Source organism: Indicator indicator, chromosome 3, assembly GCF_027791375.1.
Source record: "Indicator indicator isolate 239-I01 chromosome 3, UM_Iind_1.1, whole genome shotgun sequence".
Classification (NCBI taxonomy): Eukaryota; Metazoa; Chordata; class Aves; order Piciformes; family Indicatoridae; genus Indicator; species Indicator indicator.
The window spans coordinates 9,960,055-9,974,043 of NC_072012.1; the positions used below are offsets into that span (position 1 = coordinate 9,960,055).

A 13,989-nucleotide genomic window follows, 5' to 3' on the forward strand; every position below is an offset into this window, starting at 1 on the left:
TGGGCGGCAGTCCCAGTTCCCCCGAAGGGCTACGCCGTCCCTTCAGCCTTGGCAGGGGCTTGGCTCTTGCTTGTCCCCGGTGTTGAAAATTAAGCTCTGGTTTCAGGCAGATCTTTCAAGAAGAAAAGAAATTAAAAATAAGACGTATGTGTTGTGGTAGCCCGCCTGAGTGAAAAATAAAGACACGCACACTCGTAGCTTCCTGGCGAGGTTGGATTTGGCGTGAGAGGAGGGGAGGGAAGGGACTGAACAGCCGGCGTAGGGGGGGTAGTGGGGACGTCTGCCGGCGGCTGTCCGGTCCCCACACCTCTCCCGCAGGAGCAGAGCCGGCATCTCCTCTCTTCTCTCTCCCTCTTCACGAGAAAATGCCAGCCCGGAGAGACGTTTCCCGGAAGGTTAGTTGCCTTTCCCCCAAGCAGAACGGCTGCTGACCCCCGGCACCGGAGATCCCTGGGGCGAGCGGATGCTCGACCCTTCCCCGCTCCGGCGAGCGGGAGCCCTTCGTCCTGTATACCTCCAACCGCGCAAGCAACAGTCGCTATTCCTTTTTGCCTCGTTGGGCGTCCGCCCTTCTTTTCCAGAGGGGAAAAAAAAAAAAAAAAAAAAAACAAACAGAGAAAATTAAAAAAGCTTTATCGGTGGGAGAAATGGATGGTGGAAAGTGGAAAAGGCGTGTGCTGCTGATGCCGGGGTTAGGGTTTGAAAACGAATTCTCAGAAAAAAAAAAAAAAACACGTGCATTGCAGGTAGTTTACCACCAATGCAGCCAAAAAGAGCAAGAACCGGGTTCAGATGTCTCCTCAGTCAGCAGGATTTGTAACTGTTACTGTCAGGTTATTTGCCTGATGACTGAAACAGCTTTCCTAGCCAAGAGCTCTTCCAAATAACCTGGGAACACCTCCTCCAGTTAACCGGTCCCGGCACATGGGTGCAGCTGATTCCGTGACACAACGAAATACTCCTTCGGATGGAATAGAAACTGCAGAACTGCTGTAAAAACGTTTTCTGCCGCTCAACATGAGGTGATAAAAGAAATCTTCTCGGGGTTTCACTTCATGTAACCGCTTTCATCTACACAGCAACGCTAATCTTGTTTAGTAAGGGAGAGACCTTATACCTTCAACGATTGTTTACATCCCAGAATCGTCGTATCCATAACTCTGTGAGATTCTAAAACTGTCGTATTTATACTTCCGTAAGTGTGTGCGTGTGCGTATATGTATAGACAGATAGATATATGGATGTAATGACTGTTTTCACTCTTAAGCGTGGAGGCTGTGGCTAGAGGAGCTGTGCTTAATGTGAATTAGGAGAGCGGATAGACACTTTTGATGTTTTATTTCTAGCATTTGATCGGCTTCGGATATATTTTTCAACGCGCATCTGCTTTTAAAGATGTGCCGGGAAGGGAGGGAGCGGAGGAAGGGGGGAAATGTGAACTGTAAAGATTCAAAATAAATGCTGGCGCTGGAAAACTTCGAAATGGTGCCGGCAGAGTTTGACCCAGTCCAGTCGAAACAAAGACAGTTTTCCGATCTCCACAATTTTCGGATCGAATCTGGTTTTATCCGCAACTTGGCTGTATTGTGGCAGGAAACTCGTCTAAAACAAACCAATCGAGCCGTTTCTTTTCGGAAAAATCAAATTTTACTCTATAGCGCGGCTCGGAAGCACACGTTGAAAAATTAATACTGATTATGATGATGATGATGATAATAACTTGCTAAATTACATTCAAATATTTTCTATACGCATGTCAGTCAGGGGCAGGGAGAAGAGCACTCGTTTTGTTGATTGAAGCCGAATGTATTCCCTTCCATAAAATGATGTGCCATTGAACAAGAGGGTACTGTCGGGAACACCTAATACGAGCATGTCAGCTTCTGTCGTTCTTCCACAAACACGTGCATTTTGGATAAAACGGGGGCAGAACTGCACTGAAATGGTTGCTGATATCATAATCGTGCAGATGAAGCAGAACAGGCGTGAATAGTTTTTTTTTCCTCTTTTCCCTTCTTTTCTTTCTTTTCTCTTTTTTCTCTTTTCATTATTCTCTTCTCTTCTCTTCTCTTCTCTTCTCTTCTCTTCTCTTCTCTTCTCTTCTCTTCTCTTCTCTTCTCTTCTCTTCTCTTCTCTTCTCTTCTCTTCTCTTCTCTTCTCTTCTCTTCGTCTGCCTATTCCCAGTTGCAGTTTCTTTCTTATCCCAAATGTGTGGAGTGTCCAGCACAAGAACGTGTCACAAGCCAGTAAGAGCTTTGCAGGTACACCCGGCAATCAACACACCGGGCCCCTTTTCTGGTCAAAACCAGGTATTTCTTGTATACTGAGCTGCAAATCTTGTGTCAGGTGAAAGAAGCATGAGGGAAATGACGAGCCTCTTCAAATGAGCGGGTGTCTGGTTTGCAGCATAACGGAGGATGCCCGTGGAGGGGCCGAGGAACACTTTGTCCTGACTTCGGAAACTGTGCCCGGCAGCCCCGGTGCCGCAGCCGCACCGTTCGGGTCGTCGAGCATAAACCCGGCGGGTATCTTCCCGGGGGGGCCGCGGCCTCGCCGGGGCTGCCGGTGCTGCCACGTGGTGCTCGTCGTCGAGGTTGCATCGCAGCCGCTGCGTGCCGGGACACCGGGGGGAAGACTGCGTTGAACAGCCCCGGGAATGGGCGAGGTGAGCGGGATGTCGTTGGCATTTGCCGCAAAGGGCGCAAAGCCAGGACAAGCTTCGGGAGAGGGGCAGGGAGCGGCTCGTTCGTTTTCCGTCGCGCAGTTCCCTGGAGCCTCGAGAGGGAGCGGCGTACTCCGGCCTCCCCGGGAAGGGTTGGAGTTGGGGAGCAGGTCCCCAACCCCCCAGGCCGCAGCTCCGTTCGGCTTTGCCTCGGGGGCACCCTTCTTTGGAGGAGCGCAGCCGCCTTTCGTTGATCCTTTGGGCAGCGCCAGCTCCCGCTACCTCTATCCCTCGAACCGCACCTTGACCTCCTCCCTGCTGGAGCGGGGATGTCCTTTCCGCTGCCCTAGCTGCTCCCCTTTTTTACCTCCAGAAAAGACACAGAGGAAAACGGTGAGGTTTGCTCCCAGAGCCCCGACCCAGGCACTATCCGTGGTTCCATCTTTCCGAAGGTCACACCACTCATCCCCAGAACACACATGCTGTGATTTGCATCTGTGGTACAGCTGTGATTTTTAACTTCTGATGTATTTCTTAATTAAACGGGAACCGAGTGATCCGCGATCTTCGCAGGAAATGTTTGTTTCGTTCCTGCTGCTAACCGAGGTCAATATTTGATGGTATCTATTTTCGCGAGGGCATACGTGGAGTCAGCAAGGTTGCAGACGCCTTATGCTTTAAAGTGCCTGGACAGAAACGTCATCCACAGAAATATCATGGGATGCTTCACCTCACGCCTCTCTTTCCAGGAAACTCGGGGATAGGAAACAGAAATGGGAACAAGGGGAATTTACTGAGAGAGAGGAAGACTACCTGAGCGAGATCTTGGTCTCTCCTCCTAACTGGGAATAGTGGCTACTTTATGGTACTCTGCCATATCACCCCAATCGGAACTCCTCTCACCCCGTCCAACAGCTGGCTGAATACCTGTGTACCACGTTCTTTTCTCTTCCCTCGGTCTCACGTTTGCCACTGAAAGTGGAGCTTTTAGCACGTTTTATTAAGACATGAACACGTGCAAAGAGAACACAGCAAAGAGAAAGAAAAAGGCAACAAAAAAAAGGAAAAAGAAAAGGAAAAAAAAAGCCTGCCAAGTCTAACCTCTTTAGACACAACGGCTCTCTCCTTCACTCTGCAAAAGAAACCTAATGCACTGGGAGACGAACTACGTTTAATCTGACTTCATCTTCCCCCTTTCTCTATGCAAAAAGCTCACTAGAAAAGGTATCATTACACTCAAAGGATACGGTTTCAACAAAATGGTAGTTCCAGTGGCTGATGAAAGAAGAAATAATTGCGTCCCACATGCCTAGCCTAGAAGTAGCCCTGGATCTCGGAGCAAATTTCTCTCCTATTGTTCAGAGAAAGTGAAGTATCCTCATCGCCTTACAGGCACGGCGATGGATCTGATAGGATGTCTGCAAGGGCTTTTACTGTTCCTACTGTCTACTCGATTGTGCTTCCAGGCTCAGTCCAACGGCATTCTTGTGATTTTTGTTCTGAATTCCTTCATAGAACAGCCACAATCAATTTCGAAAAGAGATCTGCCTTCCAGGCTGTAACATGTGCCCAGTCTTCTCTTCCCTTTAAAAATAAAACCGCAGTGAAAGAGAATAGCAATACCATTACCCTTACTCTGGAAAGCATTTTCTCTGAGCTCGCCTGCCTGTCTGCGAGAGATGTGTTGTACCAAGCCCTTCAGCTATCGAAGTAGGTGGCGTGCCCCCGTCATCGCTTCATTTAGGGATGCACAGCCTCACCAAATTCCCTTTCCATCTAAAACTCCTGTCAGTCTGAGCTTGGAGGACGACAGAGCCCACTGCTGCAGACCACAGCTACGACAAAAGACGGCGCCAGGAATTCAGCCCTCCTGAGGTCAGAGCACCGAAAATATCCTCCTGACTCTAGCGGGCTGGATGTGGGACTCCCCCGGGCATGTGCGCCGGCCAGGGCAGGGGTGGACACGAACTCCTCGCCGGGCAGGGCAGAAGGCAGTGTGGGGGACACTTTCCGCACTCTCTCCGAGCCTGTGCATCCTCCGCGGGTCGCCTGCAGGGCAGTGCCGCGCTCCACCGGCCCCCGCGGCGTCACCTGTGGCTGTGGGGGCGGGCCGAGAGCCGTGCCAAAAATAACTAAGCAAACACACAAGGAGGGATGCGAACCGGCGGGTGCCCGCCGAGCAACCTGCCGGGGACACTGAGGAAAAGGCAGCCCGTGCCGTTCGCCGGCGCCCTGCAAACGGGGAAGCCCTGCCTTTGCTGCCCGCGGCTGGGGCAGCTCCCGGCTAGGGGCACCGACGCCGCTTGGGCAGCTCCGCTTCCCTTCTCATCCCAGAGGAGCTTGATTTAATTCCCTCCGCCCCCGATGTAACCTTAATCCTTGGCACTGGCGTGCTCACTCTTGCTGATTCCCTCTCTTTCCCCTCCAGCCCCCTCCTCCTCGCCACTCCACGGGGCTACTGACAACGGGAACAGGGCTGTCCCCAGCTGCGCATCGTGCCCCGAGCAGCAGGCAGTGGCAGGGAGGGAGGGCTGTGTGGCCCCAAAAGGTTCCGGTGCCCGGGCCGTGCAGCTCCCCTCTCATTTCGGGGTGCTGCACCGTGCTGCCGGAACGTCGCTCCAGGGAACTGCCGTTGCTCTCCTGCCTTGGAGGGCTGCCCCTTGGCTCCCCCTCACCACCTCGTCATATTGATTTTAAGGAGGGAAGCAAGCGGGATTTTTTTGGATTGCAACTCACCTTATGCATTCTTGATCATTTAGGAAAAAAAAAATCCCGCAGCTATGCAAAGACAGGATCTTTAAAGAGTTTGTAGCTCGACAGGTAAGGACTCGGCTGGGGCTCAGGAATGTGGAAATTCAACTCAAGTCAGCCTACTGCGACGAGCAATATTAATAAGGGCATACAGGTACGGGGAGGGGGGAGGTGGTGAGAGGCAGAGGGAAAGAGAGAGAGAGAAACTGGGCAACTAAAGTAACAGAGTGATCACGATAGCGGTGATCGAACACCGAGGAGCAAACAGAGGGTTTTCCGGGAGCCCCCGCTGCCAGTCGGCCTGCTGGCCCCTGAGCCAGCCCCGCCGGCGAAGCCTGCTCGACTTTCCCGAGCGCTGCAGCGCAGAGGTAGCCGGACCAGTTGTCAAGTTAATTTCAACACGTCCCTGTGACGGATAGAAACGCAAATTGTGTCTAGGCCTGCATAAAACAAATCCCCGAGTGCAAGTTCAGAGCAGGGATTCCCCTCCTCCCGCCCCTTTCACCTTTTTAATACTTAAGCTCTGCTCTATTGTCCCAGCAGCAGTGGCTGAGTTAACTCTGTCAGGCTGCCTTTTTTTTTTTTTTTTTTTTTTAGGGTACTATACGCCAGAGATAATATTTAATTTCGCTTAAGCAGTACAAAATAAAAGGATCCGTCATCACCCGCGATCCTCCAGGCTCGGCGCTGCTGGAGCAGTCGGGCATCGCCCTGCCACACTGCCCCGGCACCGGCGACAAACGTGGGCGTATTCGGGGGGCTGCCACCGCTTGGACACCCGGGGAGCAGGGAGGGGAGAAAAAAGAGAAATAATCACCTTTTTTTTTTTCCTCTCTCTCCTTTTCTTTCTTTCTTTTCTTTTCTTTCTTTTTTTTTAATTCTCCTTTGAGAAATTTTGTCCACAATTCTGTAAATACCGTGACCCAAAAGCCAAAAGGAGATTTGTCGTGCACAAGGACTTACCCTAATTTGACATAGATGACTCCAAAGCATAGAAACACGTAGAAAATCCACTTCTGAAAGTTTCTGTGCATGATCTAGAGATTCGACTGAGCCATAAAAATTGCACAAAAAGTCGAACTGGTCTTGTCGATTAAATCCCAGTCAAGAGCATTGCTGAAGCTACCCAGGAGCGAAGCTGCCCGAACTGTAAAAAATCGACACCATGCAGATAAGCAGCTCTTCCCAGAGCCATCGTGACTGAAACTGGCTCCAATATTAAAGCTAAACAGGAGGGGGGGGGAAAAAAAAGGAACAACAACAACAAAACCCAACAACACCAGAAGGAGCCACTCAAAACGGTAAAACAAAACCCCAAGACAGATAGTCTGAGGGAGAAAATGAACAAACACTGATCTTCATCAACTGCCTCATAGAGCCGTGCAGTTCAATGTGTTTTTACTTGTTCTGACTTCCCCAGGTAACACTACGTATCTTGCAATCTGCGGCTCCAGGTAGGAGGATCTCTCTCTCTCTCTCTCTCTCTCTCTCTCCCCCTCTCTCTCTCTCCCCTGCTCTTCCCCCCCACCCCGTGTCAGGTTTTAACACACGTCTTTATCTGTCTGTGTGCATGTGCGTGTGCGAGTTATGCCTGTGTTTGTGTTTCAGAAGGCATGTCCTGAAGCCGGAGTGTTGGGAAAACACATGAAATATATCCAGTAAGGGAAATAAAGGACTCGTCCTCTCAAACCGAAGCATTTTTTCATTTCCTCTAGTAGGGGAACTCGGCTGGATTTGCAGTATACGGACTTCGCAAAAGACATTGTTAAACTTTTTTTTTCCCTTTCTTTTTTCTTTCCCCCCCCCCCCCCCCCCCCTTCTTTCTTTTCTTTTTTTTTTTTTTTTCCTCCTAATAGAAAAGAGGCAGGCTTTAACCTCTGTTTGCTTACAGCTCCGTATCCTAAAAGGCGACGCGTGTGCAGACTATTTCCCTTTGGCCATCGGACCCTGCTGTACACAAACGCCGGTCGTTAAATCTGATTTAATTTTCCGCAGTAAGAAAACACTCCTCCTGCTTTAAGAAAGATATTCTTGGCTTTTAACACCAGTTTAGGATATTCAGTTTGCTGCTCCTAGGGAGATTAATCGCTGAGGCAAAAACTCACTTTGTATTCAGACACTAACAGTCGAACAATGCTTTATTTTCTCTTTTCCTTTTCTTTTCTTTTTTCTTTCCTTTTCCTTTTTCTTTTCTTTATTTTCCTCTCCTCTTCGATTCCTGCTCGGTTTGTTTCTGCACTCTGTGAAATTATCTGTTCCAGTCTACTACACGATGTGTGCCTGTCTGGAGGCATCTATCTGCATGCATATACGCGCTCAAATAGCACTCAGATACAAGTTTGTGGGCTGTGGTAAGTGCTATAGATATGGATAAAGCCGTGCACCTATGCCCACTTACATACACGCATTTATATGCATGTAGTAACAGTAAGCATAGATAGCTCCAGGCACCTCTCAAAGAGAATCGGCTAAACACACACTAGTAAAGGCTGAAAGGAAAGCAGGCAGTGACAAGCAAGCAAGCAAGCAAAAGAGGCTGAACACAGAACTTCGTCGTAAAGTATCTGTCCTGACGGAGAAAACAGGGTTTTTTTTTAAGCCCAGCCAGTCTGCAGTGAAGTGATGCAGTCTGAATCCGGGGACAGTTTTAGATGACTCCCACCTCCCAACGCTGCTCGCACCTTGCCATCACCCACCCAAACACAGGGTCTGGGTGAGACAAGGTGCCGAGATCCCGAGAAGGTCCCTAGGAAGGAGAAGCTGAAAGGAAGCAGGACTGAGCAGGGCCCTTTTGCAGGGGGAGGACGGACGGAAGCGGCCGAGCTGCCCGCCTTGCTGCCGCCCTCCGTTAGCTCTGCCCGGTGATGGGTTTCGTTCTGCCTTCCCCCCGCACTCCTCACGTTTCACTCTTTAGTAATCAACGCTCAGGTTCTTGCAGGCAGCCGCCCCCTACTCCTGTCCTCTTCTCCTACGTTTTCCCTAATACTTAGCTATGAACAATTGTTCTCCTTTTAAAATGCTGATTTCCCCTTTCATACTCTTTCTCTTGTATTTAAATGTCCTTTATTTTTTTCCCCCACGACTAAATACCACGTTTCTTTCTTTCTTTTTTTTCCCACCTCCACTATTTAAAAGGATTTTTAGGTAAGACGAGGCCATGTTTCATTTTCGCAGAACCATCTCTCCAGAAGCCTCATAACTCTACCCAGAGCTGCCGTCCAAACTCCTGAATCAACACCCAGAGAACATTGAAGATGCAGCCGTCCGGCTCCCTAACCCTCTTCTCTCCGCTTTTTGAAGCCCTTTGAAGAGGGAAGGATCACTTCGGAGACCGGGTCGGAGGGGCCGGGCGCTGGCCGAGCTCGGAGCGGGTGCTGCCCGCGGCTGGTGTGGCGGTGGGAGGCTCGAGGTTCTACCTTCCGGCCAGGCCGGGAGGACGAGCGGTGGTGCCCGCGGGCGGCGGCCGGGCCGAGGCAGCAGGCAGCGGCGAAGAGACTCTGCCCCAAGCCCTGCGAATGACTGCACGGCGCCCCGGGCACGGCAGCCTCGGCGCCGGGCGCAGCCGCGTCCCGCGAGGTAACAGCGCCACCCAGGGGCGGCCGAAGGAGGTGGCCAGGGCGTGGAGAGGCGGGCCCGGACGGCTGGCGGAGGGGAGGCTGTGGGGACTCAGGTTCAACAAGGGCAAGTGTCGGGCCCCGCACCAGGGTCAAAACAACCCCATACCATGCTCCAGACTTGGGGCAGAGTGGCTGCACATCTGCTAGGCAGAGAAAGACCTGGGGGTGTTGATGGACAGCCGGCTGGACTTGAGCCAGCAGTGTGCCCAGGTGGCCAAGAAGGCTCAATGGCATCCTGGCTTGGATCAGGAACAGTGTGGCCAGCAGGACTAGGAAAGTGACTGGGCCCCTGTACTTGGCACCGGTGAGGCTGCACATAGAATTCTGGGTTCAGTTTTGGGCTCCTCACTACAAGGATGACATTGAGGTGCTGGAGTATATCCAGAGGAGGGCAATGAAGCTGGTGATTGGTCTGCAGAACAGGTCTTATGAGGAGCAGCTGAGGGAACTGGGGTTGTTTAGGGTGGAGAAAATGAGGCTGAGGGGAGGCCATATGGCTTTCTACAACTCCCTGAGAGAAGGCTGTAGTGAGATGGATGCCAGTCTGTTGGCCCAAGGAACTAGCGACAGGACAAAAGGAAATGGGCTCAAGTTGTGGCAGGGAAGGTTTAGACTGGATATTAGGAAACATTTCTTCACCAGAAGGGTTGTAAAGCACTGAAACAGGCTGCCCAAGGAAGTGGTGGAGTCACCATCCATGGAGGTGGATGTGGTGTTGGGGACATCAGTCAGTGGTGACTTGGCAGTGCCAGGTCAGTGGTCGGATGTGATGATCTTGCAAGCCTCTTCCAACAAAAACAATTTTGTGATTCTATCACTTTGTGGGGCAGAGGACCTGGAAGGGGCTCCTGATTCCAGCCAGGCTGTAGTGGGGTCCTCAGCCCTCCATCCTGGGCTAAGCAGTCTGACCCCTGCCAGAGCTGCCAGCTTTTAAGGCTCAAAACCTGAATGTTGCCCTCGGGCTGCCTCCCTTTCCTCTGCACCAACCTCTCCGCCATGCACAAACCCAGGCATGGGACTGAAACCAGCGTGGAGAAGCTTCCTCTTTCTGTGAAGTTTGTGTGCAGGAAGCAGACTTATGCTGGGCCAGGGAGATAAGGAAAAGAGTGAGGAGTTCAGCCACACAGCCGCTAATGGCTGTGTTACTTGTCTGAAGAGTGCATATACAGGATTGTTTGCTTTCTTCCTCTTAAACTCCATGGAAGTAGGACTGCAGTTCAGATGATCTTTGTCTCCTCAATGACTGTTAACCATAGGTTAGCATCTCTCACTTCCTTTTTAAAATCACAGAATCATGGAATGCTTTGGGTTGGAAAGGACCTTAAAAGGTCATCTAGTCTAACACACCCCCCTTTACCCTGCATTGAGCAAGGACATCTTCAACTAGATTAGGTTAGTCAGAACCCTATCCAACCGTATCTTGAACATTTCCAGGGATGGGGCATCCACCACCTTCATTGTAGAAAATGTCTTCCTTGTATCTTGCCTTAATTTCCCATCTTTTAGTTTAAAACCTTTACCACAGGCCCTGCTGTAAAGATCATCCCCATCTTTCTCACAGGCCCCCTTTAAGTACTGAAAGGCCACAGTAAGGGCTCCCTGGAGCCTTCTCTCCTCCAGGCTGAACAACCCCAACTCTCCCAGCCTGGCCTCACCACAGAGGCGTTCCAGCCCTCTGATCATTTTTGTTGCCTTCCTCTAGACCCATTCCAACAGGTTCATGACTTTGTTGTGCTGAGGACTCCAGAGCAGGACGTATTACTCCAGTTCTGATCTCATCAGAGTGGAGACCCAGGGAGCTAGTTAACTGGTAAGCTTTTTTTGTGTGTGTGTTTCCATGCAAATCCACCAAGCTTCAGCAAAAGAAACAAAATTGGATTGTGTCTAGACTAGCCTGGAGATAGCATCATTTTCAGGGCCAAATCTTTTTGTGCTTTTGGTCCTTAACCCACAATTATCTTCAGCAAATTGATCTGAGGGTGCTGGCCTGGGGAAAAATGATTGTGTCTTTCCCTTCAAATACCAGTTTCATTATCGTCTAAAGCTTAGGCAAAGAAGATTTCATGAAGCATAATAATTCAGTGATTCAAGAAAAAAAAACATTCTGTAGAATATTAAAATAGATAATTTTCATTCGCCTTATAGGCGAACTACCTAAAGGCCATTGGACTCCTTGAAATAAATAGCACCTCAGTAATGTTATAAGGCTTCCTGAAAATCATAGATCTGTAGAATGCACTGGCTTGGAAGGTCCAAAGGTCATCCAGTCCAACCCTCTTGCAGTCAGCAGGGACATCCTCCACTAGATCAGGTTGCTCAGAGCCCTGCCAGGCCTGACCTCGAATACATCCAGGGATGGGGCCCCAACCACCTCCCTGGGCAACCTGTTCCAGTGTTGCACCACTCATTTTAAAGAACTTATTCCTTATGTCCAACCTAAATCTACCCTGATCCAGTTTCAAACCACTGCCTCTAGTCCTACCACTGCAAGCCCTTCTAAACAGTCCTTCCCCAGACTGCCTGTAGGTCCCCTTCAGATACTGAAATGCAGTCACAAGGTCTCACAGGAGCCTTCTTTTCTCCAGGCTGAACAGCCCTGACTCTCTCAGCCTTTCCCCACAGGAGAGGTGCTCCAGCCCCCTGATCATCTTCATGGTCCTCCTCTGGACCTGCTCTAGCAGGTCCATGTCCTTCTTGTGTTGTGTTCATCTCTTTACCTGCTTTTGTCTTCTTTCTGCACTGCTTAGATCGACCACAGGTTAACCAGCATGCGTCTTACAGGTTCCAAAGGCTGAACTTGAAGAATCCAGCTGCATTTATCCCAGCCAGCCACTGTCAGGCACTGTTGCTCCACACACTTGTAAATTAAGGCCCTCCCTTCCCCCCCTCCACCAACCTACGCCAATCAAATGTTCCTTAGGGAAAATGCACAGACTATATGGGATTGAAAAAGCAAGAGAGGAAAAAGAACTAAAAGAAGAAAAATTCAAATCAGCAGCACACAAAGAGAGGTTATCTTAGAGCTGCCCAGGCCCTTACACACACTTTACACATGCTTAACAAAGGTACATGTTAAATACATGTCTGGTCTTGAACACTTTGTGTTACCAGGCCTTGGCACATGAAGTCTTCTCTTAAATTACTTTCATTTACCCATCTGCTTCCTAGGTCTAAGATGTCCAAGACTACCAAACCCACTGTCTCCTTCTAGAGCTTTTTTTTTTTTTTTTTTTAAAGACTTGGGGTGTCCTTCAGTGAGCTTCTGATGCTGAGCCCTTGTCCTGCATTTGGCTATGACAGGGTTAAGCTTTTTTTGGTGGTGGTGGTTTGTTTGCCTTTTATTTTGTTTTTGATTTTGGTTTTGTGGGGGATTTGTTTGTTTGTTGGTTGGTTTTGTTTGTTGTTGGTTTTTTTCCTGTGTGTTTTGGTTTGTGTTTTGCTTGGTTTTGTTTTTTTCCTGGGATTCTCCTTCCCACTCCACCTTGGCAGGCGGTGGGGAGAGGGCAGTTGTGTGAGCAGCTGCATGGGGCTCAGCTGCTAGCCAGGCCTGAACCACAACAGTGTTTTTTCACAGAATGTTAGGGGTTGGAAAGGAGTTTGAAAGATCATTGAGTCCAACCCCCCTGCCAGAGCAGGATCACCTACAGGAGGTCACACAGGAAAATCCAGGCCATTTTTTAATGTCTCCAGAGAAGGAGACTCCACAACCTCCCTGGGAATCCTGCTCTAGGGCTCTGTCATGCTCACAGTGCAAAAGCTTTTCCTTATGTTCACATGGAACCTCCTGTGCTCCAGCTTGCACTCATTGCCCTATGTCCTATCACTGGACATCACTGAGAAGAGCCTGGCTGCATCCTGCTGACACTCACCCTTCATACATTTATAAGCATGAATGAGGTCACCCCTCAGTCTCCTCCAGGCTAGAGGCCCCTCTCCCTCAGCCTTTCTGCACAAGGCAGATGTTCCACTCCCTTCAGCATCTTTATGGCTCTGCACTGGACTCTTTCAAGCAGCTCCCTGAAACTTCCCATGTTCCGTCCCCCACGATGGGACACAAAGGATTGAGAAAATGAGAAATTTGACCAAAGTGTTTCCTTTATTAGCTCACCAGTGCATGTTTACAGAGGTGGTCCATTTGCTCACATGGTTGTTTTATGCACCCTCTGTACTGCCCGTGGTGATGGAAATGGATCAGGACTATCATGCTGCTGGGCAAGGTCAATTTATGCTATGATTATACCCCTAGTCACTGGATTGCATGTGGCATTGTCACAGTTAGTAACCTCAATCCCAGAGTGGGACAGGGGAGGACACTTTTTCAGCTTTTGAGGATTGTGAATATCCTTGGGACATCCAGGCCAGCATGCTCTTGTTGCTGTGTCTCCTCAATGTGCCCCAGGTCTTGTTTAGAGTTACAGACATTTCCCCCAAGAATACCACCCAGAGATCTGCCCTGAGGCTGGGCAGTTGTGAGTGGCAGGGCATGTAGGAAAGTACAGGCAAGGACCTAGGATGGTGGTCACCTCCAGTGGTCAGAATTTCATCCCTGAGCAAGTACACAATCCAAGTAAGTAGTGAAAATGTGTTGTCAGCCTGGCAATTCCCAAGAGACACAAATCACTGCAGCGTGCTGGAGCCTAGCTCATGCCTACTGAGCTTTTCTCACCACTGTTCAATGGCCTCTATTGGGAAGGTCTCTGGGCCCAAAGACAGCCCAGCAGGCACCATGTCTACTCAAACCCCAACAGCAGGTGCTGCAACTACACCAGAGAACCAGCCTGTGCTGCTCAGCTGTCCCTACACAGCAAATAAAATCCACAGAAAAATAAGTTTGTCTCAGAAGGAGTGGCCACCCAAAAGGAACTTCTGTTGTGATTTACAAGCTTATCCCTGTTTTCTAATCATATTCACAGGCACCTCTAGATGTGCAAACATCCTCTGAGTCACCTGGGGTTTCAA

The 13,989-nt window shown here is 49.9% G+C and overlaps 1 protein-coding gene across 1 annotated transcript in view; it reads right to left on the reverse strand.

The window, feature by feature from the left end:
• WNT7B (Wnt family member 7B) overlaps nucleotides 1-6,447 on the reverse strand; it is a 114,648-nt gene extending 108,201 nt beyond the window's left edge. The window contains exon 1 of the mRNA XM_054399376.1: nucleotides 6,377-6,447. Coding sequence (XP_054255351.1) covers nucleotides 6,377-6,447 — 71 coding nt within the window. The remainder of the gene's footprint in view (nucleotides 1-6,376) is intronic.
• Between the last annotated feature and the right edge of the window lie 7,542 nt (nucleotides 6,448-13,989).